Below are 15,287 nucleotides of genomic sequence, written 5' to 3'. Positions count from 1 at the left end.
ATTGGCTTCTGATAAATCTCCCCCTAGTGTGTGTCTGTGACAGGGACTTTAGTTTGAGCAGGGACTGATGGGAATGTGATAGGGACCTTAGATTGTAAGCTCACTGGAGCAGGGACTGATGGGAATGTGATAGGGACCTTAGATTGTAAGCTCCACTGGGGCAGGGACTGATGGGAATGGGATAGGGGCCTTAGATTGTAAGCTCCACTGGGGCAGGGACTGATGGGAATGTGATAGGGACCTTAGATTGTAAGCTCCACTGGGGCAGGGACTGATGGGAATGTGATAGGGGCCTTAGATTGTAAGCTCCACTGGGGCAGGGATTGATGGGAATGTGACAGGGCCCTTAGATTGTAAGCTCACTGGGACAGGGACTGATGGGAATGTGATAGGGACCTTAGATTGTAAGCTCCACTGGGGCAGGGACTGATGGGAATGTGACAGGGCCCTTAGATTGTAAGCTCACTGGGGCAGGGACTGATGGGAATGTGATAGGGACCTTAGATTGTAAGCTCCACTGGGGCAGGGACTGATGGGAATGTGATAGGGCCCTTAGATTGTAAGCTCCACTGGGGCAGGGACTGATGGGAATGATAATAATAAAGGCATTCTCTGTAGCTTGTCTTGAAGGATACTTCCATAATAATACCTCAACCGAGACAAAAACATGGTAGGTCCTGCTTGCGATTCTAAACACAAATCCATGCACCATAACAAATGAATGTAGCCTCTCTTTATGTCCTTGTAAGGGCTCTGGCACACGGGGAGATTAGTCGCCCGCGACAAATCTCCCTGTTCGCGGGCGACTAATCTCCCCGAGTTGCCATCACCTGCCATCCCACCGGCGAAAATGTAAGTCGCCGGCGGGATGGCGCACGCGGCGTCGCGATTTCGGGAAATCGCCGAAGTTGCCTCGCGAGGCTTTTTCAGCGATTTCCCAAAATCGCGCCGCAGCGTGCACCATCCCACCGGCGACTTACATTTTCGCCGGTGGGATGGCAGGTGATGGCAACTCGGGGAGATTAGTCGCCCGCGAACAGGGAGATTTGTCGCGGGCGACTAATCTCCCCGTGTGCCAGAGCCCTAAAAGAGAGGGAACATATCTCCACTTAATAACTGCACCCTCTAATTAACTGGTTAATTATTGTTCGACATCCTTTACTCAACTTTAGTGCTTAATTTATTTGGTTCCTTTTTCTTTAGGAATCCTGTGTATTTATATCATTACTTCACTTGATCCAATAAATGATTGACATATACAACCCACAATGCACCATTACATCTATTTATTATATACTTAATATCCAATAAATATAATATTTCTCCATATTTTATGTCTATATAACTCAGCCTGCAGCCTTGTGCCTTTATATGGGCACAGAACCCCTCAGTGACTGCAAATATCCTTATCATTTACAGTAGGGGGTACATTATCCCTTATAATACATGAGTGATACTCAGAGTTCCCTGTATAACTCAGCCTGCAGCCTTGTGCCTTTATATGGGCACAGAACCCCTCAGTGACTTCTAAAATCCTTATCATTTACAGTAGGGGGTACAGTATCCCTTACAGTACATTCCCTATATGTTCACTTCTCAGACTGTAGGCGCAGATTGTAGGAGCAGCTGCATTGTGTCACTGTACTTCCTGCCCTATGCTGCCTGTGTGTGCCATACTCTGCCTGCCCTACCCTGCCTGTGTGTGCCATACTCTGCCTGCCCTATCCTGCCTGTGTGTGCCATACTCTGCCTGCCCTACCCTGCCTGTGTGTGCCATACTCTGCCTGCCCTATCCTGCCCGTGTGTGCCATACTCTGCCTGCCCTATGCTGCCTGTGTGTGCCATACTCTGCCTGCCCTACCCTGCCTGTGTGTGCCATACTCTGCCTGCCCTACCCTGCCTGTGTGTGCCATACTATACCTGCCCTATGCTGCCTGTGTGTGTCATACTCTGCCTGCCCTTCCCTGCCTGTGTGTGCCATACTCTGCCTGCCCTATGCTGCCTGTGTGTGTCATACTCTGCCTGCCCTTCCCTGCCTGTGTGTGCCATACTCTGCCTGCCCTATGCTGCCTGTGTGTGCCATACTCTGCCTGCCCTATGCTGCCTGTGTGTGCCATACTCTGCCTGCCCTATGCTGCCTGTGTTTGCCATACTCTGCCTGCCCTATGCTGCCTGTGTGTGCCATACTCTGCCTGCCTTATGCTGCCTGTGTGTGCCATACTCTGCCTGCCCTATGCTGCCTGTGTATGTCATACTCTGCCTGCCCTTCCCTGCCTGTGTGTGCCATACTCTGCCTGCCCTATGCTGCCTGTGTGTGCCATACTCTGCCTGCCCTATGCTGCCTGTGTGTGTCATACTCTTCCTGCCCTTCCCTGCCTGTGTGTGCCATGCTCTGCCTGCCCTATGCTGCCTTTGGGAGGTCATTATATGGTCCTTAATGTGTGTGTGATTATGTGCTATGTGCTATATTTAAGGGTGTGTCTTAATATGACATAATATAATTCTTTCACATATGAATGAAGGGGGATATCCCTACAGTGAGCACCAACCATTTGGGGTTTTGCTGCGCTACCACCATTAATGTGGGTATGGTTTATAAGCTCTTGTGATAACATGGGTGTGGTTTGAAAAGGGGAGTGGTCAAAACTGGCTTCCACTTTTGGCCCTCCGCCATGTAGGCTGGTAAAATTCCATCACTCAGTGCCACAGAAGTTGCACAGCACTACAGTAAAGCATACTGAGATGAGTAGTTTTTACATATAAGACCCTTGTAGCGCACAGACTGACAGCAGGGTTGCACAGACTGACAGCAGGGTTGCACAGACTGACAGCAGGGTTGCACAGACTGACAGCAGGGTTGCACAGGCTCACAGCAGGGTTGCACAGACTGACAGCAGGGTTGCACAGACTGACAGCAGGGTTGCACAGACTGACAGCAGGGTTGCACAGGCTGACAGCAGGGTTGCACAGGCTGACAGCAGGGTTGCACAGACTGACAGCAGGGTTGCACAGACTGACAGCAGGGTTGCACAGACTGACAGCAGGGTTGCACAGGCTCACAGCAGGGTTGCACAGACTGACAGCAGGGTTGCACAGACTGACAGCAGGGTTGCACAGACTGACAGCAGGGTTGCACAGGCTCAGAGCAGGGTTGCACAGGCTCACAGCAGGGTTGCACAGACTGACAGCAGGGTTGCACAGACTGACAGCAGGGTTGCACAGACTGACAGCAGGGTTGCACAGACTGACAGCAGGGTTGCACAGGCTGACAGCAGGGTTGCACAGGCTGACAGCAGGGTTGCACAGACTCACAGCAGGGTTGCACAGACTCACAGCAGGGTTGCACAGACTGACAGCAGGGTTGCACAGGCTGACAGCAGGGTTGCACAGGCTGACAGCAGGGTTGCACAGGCTGACAGCAGGGTTGCACAGACTGACAGTAGGGTTGCACAGACTGACAGCAGGGTTGCACAGACTGACAGCAGGGTTGCACAGACTGACAGTAGGGTTGCACAGACTGACAGCAGGGTTGCACAGACTGACAGCAGGGTTGCACAGACTGACAGCAGGGTTGCACAGACTCACAGCAGGGTTGCACAGACTCACAGCAGGATTGCACAGACTGACAGCAGGGTTGCACAGACTCACATTTTAGTTGCAGCAGTCACAAATGCGTCGCCCTCTCACCTCTTGCAACTGATTGAATTGTAGCTCCATCAGGAACTTCTGCCTAAGTAAATCGTACAGCGGTGCGCTAGTGCCACCTAGTGGGCATCCTCAGTATTACATGCTCCTGGCCGCATGAAGGCAGCAGGCAGGCGGGACGATGCTGCAGGAGAGACCGGGGACGCGGCCCGGAGTGCTTCTATGGCGGAGGCGGAAGATGAGGCGCCAGAGAGCTGCCTGGATGTTAGTTCGGAGTCTTTCAACCCTCTCCTGGCCCTTTACTCCCCGCAGACTCCGCTGCCGTTCCCCGATGTGCGCTGCTTTAATAACTTGGCGGAGTATGAGAGCTTTCTGCGCGGCGGAGGCAGGGGAAGGGCCCGGGGGGCGCAGCCAGGCCGAGCGGCAACGCGGAAGGGTAGAAAGCCCGCACCGGACCCGGAGCGCATAGAGAGGCTGAAGCAGCTGATGGTACCGGGGGAAGAGGGGAAAGTTCCAGTCAGACCCCGCAGGAGCCGACCCCCCAAGAATGTGCTCACACGCATGCCCTGTGAGTCTGGGTAGGGGGGGCACATACATGGGGGTACAGGCATGCCCTGTGAGTCTGGGTAGGGGGGGCACATACATGGGGGTACAGGCATGCCCTGTGAGTCTGGGTAGGGGGGGCACATACATGGGGGTACAGGCATGCCCTGTGAGTCTGGGTAGGGGGGGCACATACATGGGGGTACAGGCATGCCCTGTGAGTCTGGGTAGGGGGGCACATACATGGGGGTACAGGCATGCCCTGTGAGTCTGGGTAGGGGGGGCACATACATGGGGGTACAGGCATGCCCTGTGAGTCTGGGTAGGGGGGGCACATACATGGGGGTACAGGCATGCCCTGTGAGTCTGGGTAGGGGGGGCACATACATGGGGGTACAGGCATGCCCTGTGAGTCTGGGTAGGGGGGGCACATACATGGGGGTACAGGCATGCCCTGTGAGTCTGGGTAGGGGGGGCACATACATGGGGGTACAGGCATGCCCTGTGAGTCTGGGTAGGGGGGGCACATACATGGGGGTACAGGCATGCCCTGTGAGTCTGGGTAGGGGGGGCACATACATGGGGGTACAGGCATGCCCTGTGAGTCTGGGTAGGGGGGGCACATACATGGGGGTACAGGCATGCCCTGTGAGTCTGGGTAGGGGGGCACATACATGGGGGTACAGGCATGCCCTGTGAGTCTGGGTAGGGGGGCACATACATGGGGGTACAGGCATGCCCTGTGATTCTGGGTAGGGGGGCACATACATGGGGGTACAGGCATGCCCTGTGAGTCTGGGTAGGGGGGGCACATACATGGGGGTACAGGCATGCCCTGTGAGTCTGGGTAGGGGGGGCACATACATGGGGGTACAGGCATGCCCTGTGAGTCTGGGTAGGGGGGGCACATACATGGGGGTACACGCATGCCCTGTGAGTCTGGGTAAGGGGGGCACATACATGGGGGTACAGGCATGCCCTGTGAGTCTGGGTAGGGGGGGCACATACATGGGGGTACAGGCATGCCCTGTGAGTCTGGGTAGGGGGGGCACATACATGGGGGGTACAGGCATGCCCTGTGAGTCTGGGTAGGGGGGCACATACATGGGGGTACAGGCATGCCCTGTGAGTCTGGGTAGGGGGGGCACATACATGGGGGTACAGGCATGCCCTGTGAGTCTGGGTAGGGGGGGCACATACATGGGGGGTACAGGCATGCCCTGTGAGTCTGGGTAGGGGGGCACATACATGGGGGTACAGGCATGCCCTGTGAGTCTGGGTAGGAGGGGCACATACATGGGGGTACAGGCATGCCCTGTGAGTCTGGGTAGGGGGGGCACATACATGGGGGTACAGGCATGCCCTGTGAGTCTGGGTAGGGGGGACACATACATGGGGGTACAGGCATGCCCTGTGAGTCTGGGTAGGGGGGCACATACATGGGGGTACAGGCATGCCCTGTGTGTCTGGGTAGGGGGGCACATACATGGGGGTACAGGCATGCCCTGTGAGTCTGGGTAGGGGGGGCACATACATGGGGGTACAGGCATGCCCTGTAAGTCTGGGTAGGGGAGTGGGGACACATAGTTGGGGGTAGAGGAGTCTAACTATGGAGGAAGTTTGACACGTTGGCCAGGGAGCATCTGTGGGTGGTACAGGGTTGGGTGGAACAAGGAAATGAAAAGTTGGGGACAGAATCATGGGGGAAACATAGGATGGGAACTAAAACAAGTAGGGTACAGTAGAGATAGGCCTGGGGACCCCAGGGTGCAAAATAATGCAGTGGAGGGGGCAGTGTAAAGTTCAGGTGGGAAGTAAAGGCTATGAAGTGGAAGAAGGGGTACAGTAGGGATCCAGGGCCTGGGGATGAGGACAGGAAACTGGGGTGCTGTAGAGAGAGTAGGAAGAGGCTCCTTGGGGTGAGAGAAGGGTGCAGTAGGGAAAGGCACTTGGAACCTGGGATAAAAGAAAATTGGGGTGCAGTAGGGAGGGTCAGGGGGCTAAAGTAGGAAAAAGATCTGGGCACTGGTAAGAAGTGTACAGTAGGGACAGGCTTGGTGGGCCTAACAATGAAAACTGGAAAGTGGGTGCAGTAGAAAGTGATTTAGTTACAGTGGGTGCCATTTGCCTTACAGTACATGTCGGTAGCCCCCTGGGGGAGCTGAACCGCTGCATCCAGGACAGGATCCGGATTAAAGTTCACATCCGCACATTTAAAGGCCTGCGGGGAGTTTGTTCTGGGTTCATCGTTGCCTTTGACAAATTCTGGAACATGGTATGTGTTCTTCTGGCTTCCAGCCTGCACCCCATGGTGCCTCTCCCAATAACATGTCACGTTCCATAGATCTCATTACACAGACTTCTGTACCCCAGATATATCTGTGGCCATATAGAGGGGCACAGGATGACATTAAACACCCACCTATGTGCTCTTTATTGCAGGCAATGGTTGACGTGGATGAGACCTACAGGAAGCCTGTCCTGGGCAAAGCTTTCTATAATGAGCCCCAGCTCACCCTCACCCGGGTAATGTCTGTAACTCCCTGTGTCATTGCCACATGTGACCCGTATGGTTCATAAAATGGGTCAGTACATGCACTATTACAAGCACAGTGTATGGATATTAGTGGCCCCAAATGTATATATATTTATCTCTGCCCCATATTCTGCTTCCCACCACTCAGCAGTTCCCAACCACTGGCCTAGTGTCATTATAAATACTATGCATTTTCTTATTGTAATATGTTTCTTTTGTGCAGCTCTTTGATAGGCTACAGATTCAGGAATCAGGGTCACATGACCCTGCAAAGGGGCGACCCATTCAGACGTTACCAGCTGGATCTGCAGAAGATCTCCCTCCACCTCCCATTAAGAAGTCTACTCAGCTGCGTGAAAAGACAACTGGGCCAGTAGAGCCGTGCCCCCTGGGGGATTCTGGGATCAGACCCAAGCAGCAGAGGAGGAATAGGAAAGAGAAGGTGGATTACCAGCAAGTGTTCAGCCGCCATCTAAAACAGCTCTTCATCCGAGGGGAAAATGTTCTATTGGTTCATATTGCAGAGTGACATTGCAGTAGCGCCACTTAGAGGATAACAACAGCATAAAACTGGCGGAATGCACCAGTGGAGAGCAGGAGAAGGTACCGGGTTATTCCATTTCCTCTCTGGGGGTAACCGAGATTACTCTGTGCTCCACTAGGGGGCAGAATCACAACTGGATTGGTTTAACTGCAACTGAGTGACCTCCAAGCCACATGGCAAGATATTCAGGGATTAAACTGGCAGCCCTTTAGCCAATTGGATCTACAGCTCCCAGCATCCTCAGCAGCCTGGATCTGAGGAGGGCCGGAGTGTTAAAGACAGAGGGTGCCCCGCTGCCTTGGAGAAAGCAATAATGGGTTTAAAACTATTTTTCTAGGGCATAAAAAAATTTTTTTTTTTGGAATGTTGTATTTTTATAATAAATCTCATTTCAAGTTTTGTTATATTTTATGGAGTCAAAAAGCTGCTTCTTGGGCTGAGTAAAAAAGTGTAAAGTAAGCCTTGAGCTGGGCCTACTGAGATAGTGGCCCCATTGGCTATAGATGATCCAGTGATTTGTCCCCTGGGCCAATAATTAGGCGCCTATGGAGACCCACTGGGAGAGGAGCCAATGAGCATATTCAGTATTGAGGCTGTTTTATGAGCAGCCATATTTGTGTCAACGGCCCTGCTTTATAGCTGGGATTCTGTCTGTATAAGGCTGATTTCCCATGGAGAGATCAGTCGCTGCCATTTTTGAAAAGCGAGTTCCAGCGACAAGTCGTTCGTCTCTACATAGGGAAGAATATGAATCCCCAGTACCTAAAATGTCGATACAACTTCAAATTGATTTTCTCTCCGAATCACTACGAAACCCTTTTTCAAGCAATTTTACAAAGAAAGTATTGTCATTCAAAACTATTGGAATCGCTGGAAGTAAAAGTCGCTGCGATTTCCCCATTGCACTAAATGTAATTTCTAATTGTGGGCGGGGAATAGGACACCTGGATTTGTGGGAAATAGAAATTGCTCCGTTGTTGAAATCTCTAGTAATCGCTTGTTAGGAAAAGATGAGCGACTTGTCGCTGGAACTCGCTTTTTAGAAATTGCAGCGACTAACCTCTCCATGGGACCTATTTTTTCCTGCTATTTTTCATCAAAAGCAGAGGAGATGAGGAGGAAAGGTTCCTCGGGTGGAGGAAGGAAGCGGCCGGATTTGGAAAGAGAGCAGCAAAAGTGAAAGCTGGTGATGGGAGGCAAACGGAGCAAGGAGCCCCCATGGAAGTCAGTGAGAGAGATGCTGAGCCCGTTCCTGTGCTGGTTACTAGGCCCCCAGCTGTGCAAGGGAATGCAGCGTGCAGGGAGCTGACCCCTTATGGCGGCCATACACGTTAAGATCCGCTCGCTTGGCGAGGTCACCAAGCACATCTTCTCCCGATATCCCCCACCTACAGGTGGCAATATTAGGTGAATTTAGTCTAATATGTTCGAATTAGAATGGCCAAACAATCAAATTAGAACGCCGGTAATAGGCGCAGTCGGTTCGGGGACAACGAGCTGATGCGGTCCCCGCTCCAACTAAATTTTTTAATATGCCCGATCGATATCTGCCCGATTTCAGGCCAGATGTTGGTTGGGCAGGCCTGTCGTTTGTGCCCCTACATGGGCCGAAAAGCTGCCGAATCGGTCTAAGGGACTGATATCAGCAGATACAAACGGCCCGTGTATGGGCACCTTAACTCACCTGGGAACTTGCAACACCCCTGTGTTGGGAGGGGTGCGTGGAGGCTGCAGTGGAAAGTCAGGAGGAGACATATCAGCAATGCGGAGACTACCCCAGTGTGTACAGTACTCTGTGAGCAAATGGGAGGCACTGGGAGACCGGGCTGGAGAGGGAGTGGATGGCCAGGGCAGAGACACAGGGCAGGTGCAGGACTGTGGGAAACTGGCAAGTGAAATTGTTGAGGGGGCTCTGAGGGAGGGAGAGGAAAGGCTGGAGGTAAGGGGCACACATGGTTATGCTAAAGACTCTAATAATGCTGCTGTTGGTTTGTGTGGAACTGTAACTCCCTGCAGTGCAGAGTAAAACCAGTTTAATGATCCAATGGTTATGGTAAAGGCTCTCAATGTTAGGGAAAGAGACATTGAGAGAAAACTGAGTAGCCTTGAGATTGCTAAAGGGAAAGCAAGAACGCATAGTATCAGAGCGGCTGCAGAGCTGTATAAAGACCTGGTGGAGCTTGAGGAGATGATAAACAGAACTATTATTATTTATTTAGCGCCATCAATTGACGCAGCACTTTACAGAATAGAGGGGTACAAAAGACATAAGTTAACATGTACATATAAACAATTCACAAAAATAGTTTGCAGTTACATTGGATAAGGATGAGAGACACTAGGGGGAGGGCCCTGCTCACAAGAGCTTACATTCTAAAAGGGAGGGCATAAGGTCAGGGTAACTAGCATGGCGTTAGAGTTCATGTAGGTGTGTAAAGTGACAGTAATTGTAGAGTGAGAGGTGAAAACCAGTGGTTAGCGAATGTTTGGGGGGTTTGTAAGAGACCATTTAAAGGCTCGGAGAGTCTGGCAGTGCCTAATGGGACGGGGGAGAGAGTTCCAGAGGACGGGTGCGGCGCGTGAGATGTCCTGGATGCGAGAGTGAGAGGTGCTGATGAGTGAGAAGGAGGTCATGTGTAGAGTGAAGGTTACCCCTGGCACATTGGAGGGAATGAGAAGGACCAACAAAGTAAAGCCTTCTGAGAGAGGAGGAAGTTCTTTACTAAGCTGGTGGGGGGGAAATGCCAGAAAGCAAATCCATTTGCAGAAATCTAATTAAAGAGTCCATGGGGGTTTCTGTGAATGATAGCTTTGCCTTTATCATCATTTCTGATGTTGAATATGAGATCAGCTTTAAATTTTCTCAGGGGCTGTATAAGTTCTGAGTGGGGAGGAGGTGATAGGGAAACAGGCAAACCCCCCAAGGTGCCGGAGCAGCCAATCAGCTTCTGCGCAATGAATGGGAGCAGCACTAACAACAAGAAGTCCAAGGCCTGGGACTAGTGATGAGCGAATCTGTTCCGTTTCGCTTCGCAAAAAAATTCGCGAATCTTTCAAAAGATCCACGAAACGGCGAAAATGTTGTGCGACCCAAAAAATGTCGCCCGCGGCTATTGTTTTGTCGTGTGGCTATTGTTTCGTCGCCTGCGGCTATTATTTCGTCCCGCGGCTATTGTTTCGTCGCCCGCGGCTATTGTTTTGTCGCCCGCGGCTATTGTTTCGTCGCCCGCGGCTATTGTTTCATCGCCCGCGGCTATTCTTTTTTTACGCCGGCGACAATTTTTGGACGTGCGGCGAATTTTTCCGTGGCGAAATTTTTCATCCGTTTTGCGAAACAATCCGCCAACGGCGAAACGCGGAAATTCACCGCAAATCCATGCCTGCCGAAACTTTTCGCCCATCACTACCTGGGACTGTGTGTCCAGATGTTTTCATTTTTATTTCCTGAATTTGTATAATATGCAATTGTAATTTTGTCTGTTGTGTATTGATTGTATGCTATTGGTGGACTATTGGTGGTTTGATTTGTTTGGAGCTGATTAGTATTATTGTAAATTGATAAGAATTTTTTATTCAGTAAAAACGTATCTGACACCCATTGGAAACCGCAGTCCTGCATCAGTAACACAGACCAAATGGGTTTTTTGGGCAGAGAGGCATTAGGCGCTGATGTGTGTATGTAAGCGAGTGGGGGTGATGCGTGATTTATGGCTTTAATAAAGGCCATAATAAGGCCCTTACGGTTTAATCACCTTCAACATCTTTTTTATTATAATCACCTTCAATGTCTTTTTTATTATTCAATTTCTTAATAACTAATTTGCTGACAAAGACTGACCTGTATTCCAGCAGCGGAACCACGCAGGAAGGTCGTTAATCATGTCCTGTCGGCTAATTAAGGAACGGGGGAAAGTTCTGTTCTCCTTAAAGGAGATTTGAATCGCTTGTTTGGGGTGCGCTGGCTCCATTAGGCTGATGCCACACCAGGCGTAGGGCTGATTTTTTCGGCAAGCGGAAAAGCGCTTGCCGAAAATTCAGCCCTACGCCTGCTACTTGTGCCTGCACCCGAATGAATGGAATACGCTTGGGTGCAGGCACATGTAGCCGATATACGCATGAAAACGCGAGAGAATGCAAAGTCTCGCGTTTTCATGCGTATATCGGCTACATGTGCCTGCACCCAAGCGTATCTCATTCATTCGGGTGCAGGCACAAGTAGCAGGCGTAGGGCTGAATTTTCGGCAAGCGTTTTTCCGCTTGCCGAAAAAATCAGCCCTACGCCTGGTGTGGCATCAGCCTTAACTTCTCAGTCTGTTCCTGTGTGTGAGGGGCTGTGAGTATAGTAAATACTGCTTATAGGTCATGCTTATTATTTACTGTACGTACCCAGAACCTTCCCAGCAACTACTCTGCTGGGAACTTAGCTGACATCATAGGTATTGTCACTAAGCACAATTCAGCAGGAACGGCCCTCTAAGTTTGCTCATAGCCTGTACAGAGAGATACCATAAAGCTATGGAAGCATAGGGATTCCCCTGTACTAAGCACAATTCAGCAGGAACAGCCCCCTAAGTTTGCTTATAACCTGTACAGAGAGATACCATAAAGCTATGGAAGCATAGGGATTCCCCTCTACTAAGCACAATTCAGCAGGAACAGCCCCCTAAGTTTGCTCATAGCTTGTACAGAGAGATACCATAAAGCTATGGCAGCATAGGCATTCCCCTGTACTAAGCACAATTCAGCAGGAACAGCACCCTAAGTTTGCTCTCAGTCATGCTTTGTACAGAGAGATACTATGCCACTATAATCATTTCTCTGCACAATAGTGACCCTGCTTTTTTTCAATGGCAGCTTTTATAACACTTTGGGATAAGGAGCTGTTTATTATACAGAAGGGCTGACCTGTGGCCTGTGCTGCCTACTCCTCAGCAAATAGTGACACAGTGCTTGCAATCATCTGCATTCACTTGTTAAAAGCAGATGGGGCACTTTCTTGTACTTGTAATATCCTTTAGAAGGGGGGTAACTTTTTACCTATATCTCTTGGCACTTCTGTACAGTTGGGCAATGATTGTTTAGTCTCTTATTGCTTGGAAATGTGGTGTCCTGATAAAATAAATGACCCAAGCCTTCATTTATCACTTTTATGGTTATCATCAAGGAGCATCTAGAAATACAGATCCCAGGTGCGGCCTCTCTTACCCCCCATAGGGTGGTGCCAGGCCCAGACTGGGATTCAACATAGGCAATGGTATTTCTAGGACACAGACACCCAAAAAGACCCTCATCAGCCCACTAAATAGTGACTGTCTATGGCAGTGCTGTCCAACTTCTGTGGTACAGAGGGCCTTGAATTTTTCTAGACTACATGGTGGAGGGCCGATAATGGAAGCCAGTTTTTACCCTATTTTAAACCACACCCATGCTATGACAAATGGTTGGTGCTCACTGTGGAGATATCCCCTATCATAAATATGTGAAAGACATATTACATACCCTGCCATATGTGCCATACTATGCCTGCCCTACTCTGCGTGTGTGATACCCTCCCTGCCCTATGCTGCCTGTGTGCCATACTCTACCTGCCCTGTGCTGCTTGTGTGTGCCATACTCTGCCCTCTGCTGCCTATGCCTGCCCTATGCTGCCTGTGTGTGCCATACTCTGCCTGCCCTATGCTGCTTGTGTGTGCCATACTCTGCCTGCCCTATGCTGCTTGTGTGTGCCATACTCTGCCCTCTGCTGCCTATGCCTGCCCTATGCTGCTTGTGTGTGCCATACTCTGCCTGCCCTATGCTGCTGTGTGTGGTATACACACAAGCAGCATAGGGCAGGCAGTACATAAAGTGACACAATGCTGGCACTGCTCCTACAGTCTGAGGTGTGAACATGTGAATAATGTGGGTGCTTACAGTCTAAGCCTGAGTTATTAACAATGCAGGCACTAAAAATTGTGAACAACACAGGGCCTTAAAGGTGTGAACAGTACAGGAGATTACATGTAAAAACCAAACAGTGTGAACAATGCAGGGGGGCAGTTAATCTCAGTACTGATACCATTTAAAGCTTACACAAAGGAAAGCAGTCACAGCAGCCAGACAGGTGGGGGGCACATGGTGGGGGGGTGGGTCAGGGGCCGCCAGTTGGACAGCCCTGGTCTATGGTATCTTACCCCTCTGGCATTTGCCGGAATCCACTTATTGTCAGTCCAGGCCTGGTTGATGTTAGTGTTTAAAAACTGGCAGAAAACATGAGATTTCAGAGTGATTATAAAGGTCACTGACCTAAACTGGTCACTAGGTGGCAGAATACCCCATATCATTGCAGATATAAACAGCAGCACATTCAGGACAGTGACCTGCCTTAGTACAATAAAAGGATATATAACTTTCTTATTACTTTGAAAGGTATTCATAATTCTAATAGCTACTGAAAGCAGTATCTGCCTCTGTTTATATCCTCTACATCCTGTAACTTACTGTAATGAGGGCTGGAGTCCTGCATGGGTCCTGTTAGGTAGACCTTGCCCGACCCAGACCTGCTTCTCAAGTGCCCTGTAACTGCTGCCCGACCTCACCCACACTACCTAACCCTATAGCCAAACTTTTAACCCAATCTGGGGACCTGCACAAACCACAAGTGACATTACGGATTTGTGGAAGTGTTGATATTCCAGAAGTGGATCAACCTACGAATGCGTTCTTATCCCAACATCAATGCCCAACTTTTGTGAATAGCAAACCTAACGGTGTTCCGATATCTAGGGGGACGTTCCCAGTCAGGGCATTTCTAGCAGGGTTTGGGATTGAGACGTTGGATAGGTGGGTGCCTGGATTCTTCTACAGCTGGGGGCAAAAATATGAGCAAAGCTCCACCCCAACCTTCACTCCCTATCATCTGCTCATTTGAAGCCACCCAACTTCCCAGTTGCCCCCTTCAGTCCCCCTATACCCAGTGCGGTGTGCAGAAGAAGCAGTAGGAATTTTGCCACCCCCTCGTTCCAGCCCTGACTTCCAAAATTAGGTGCCAGTTAGATGCCATACGGCACACGGGATCTTGTGTGATCAAAATGACTCTGTATCTTTGAATCACATTGATTTCAATGGGGAAACGAGCCAATTGCAAACTGTTTTGCTACTGGGGTGGGGGGGGGGGGGTGGGGGGGGGTTCAGGTGATACCCACCAACCAGAAATGTGCTTTCTAATAACTTTTGCAATTTACATTCATCATGTTTTTTTTAGTTTTAGAGATATTAAAGTTTTTATTAACTATCACTATAATGAATTTAGTCACAACAGTGCCACCTGCTGGTCACATCCTGTATCTTTACATACAGCTTTGCCTTCAGAGGAAAAGACAGAGAAGCGTTTCTATGTTGCTCGCTCAGGAAGGAGATGGGAATATCTCATTCACTGCACAATTACAGGAACTGACCAGCAGGTGGCACTGTTAAAAAAAACCCAAAAAAACCCAAAATAATATTGGCAGTTAATAAAAACGTAAAAAGCTCTTAAAAATAATCTATGTAAATTGCAAAAGTGCTTAAAAAAATGCCTCCTGATCAATTTTACATAAAAATGTTATTTATCCTTTATCCTAATAGAAAGAGGGGTTGTATCAGGCTGATTATACAGGTATATTTCTATTATTACTGAGGTGGATGCCCAATTCCTCTCTACAATTCAGTTCTAACCCCTGGTTTTAGGGTGGTAACACTGCATCGTTAAGGCGCAAAGAACACACACGGCAAGCGAAGAAGACGATGGTGGTGGCAGCTCTTGATGTAACAGAAGCTGAAAGGTTCCATTTCTCAAAATCTCATTTAAAACCAGGGAATTGTTGAAAGATTAAAAACCGCAGCCGGCTAATTACCCTTGTTTCTTATCTCTTATTCAGCACATGAATCATCTGCTCTTGCCATTAGGGCTGCAGCCCGTGAATCCCATTCTAATTAAAAGCGTCAGATGGGGCCAGCGCTACAACGGCGACCTGGGCCCGTCAGCCCAAGATAATGTCA

General features: G+C 49.9%; 1 protein-coding gene across 2 annotated transcripts; it reads left to right on the top strand.

The window, feature by feature from the left end:
* The first annotated feature begins 3,711 nt into the window (after positions 1–3,711).
* Positions 3,712–7,674, top strand: lsm11 (LSM11, U7 small nuclear RNA associated). Of its 2 annotated transcripts, XM_031898680.1 has the most exons (4): positions 3,732–4,213; positions 6,324–6,463; positions 6,631–6,714; positions 6,948–7,674. In XM_031898680.1, the coding sequence occupies exons 1-4, from the start codon at positions 3,802–3,804 to the stop codon at positions 7,251–7,253; spliced, it is 942 nt and encodes a 313-aa protein (XP_031754540.1). In that variant the 5' UTR covers positions 3,732–3,801; the 3' UTR covers positions 7,254–7,674. The 2 variants fall into 2 exon arrangements, with proteins under 2 accessions (XP_031754541.1, XP_031754540.1); XM_031898681.1 differs by lacking the exon at positions 6,631–6,714 and having other exon boundaries at positions 3,712–4,213.
* The last annotated feature ends 7,613 nt before the right edge of the window (positions 7,675–15,287 follow it).

The sequence above is a fragment of the Xenopus tropicalis genome, chromosome 3 (assembly GCF_000004195.4).
Source record: "Xenopus tropicalis strain Nigerian chromosome 3, UCB_Xtro_10.0, whole genome shotgun sequence".
In the NCBI taxonomy this organism is placed as follows: domain Eukaryota; kingdom Metazoa; phylum Chordata; class Amphibia; order Anura; family Pipidae; genus Xenopus; species Xenopus tropicalis.
The sequence above is the reverse complement of the archived record's forward strand: the minus strand, read 5'-3'. Positions and strand labels throughout refer to the sequence as shown.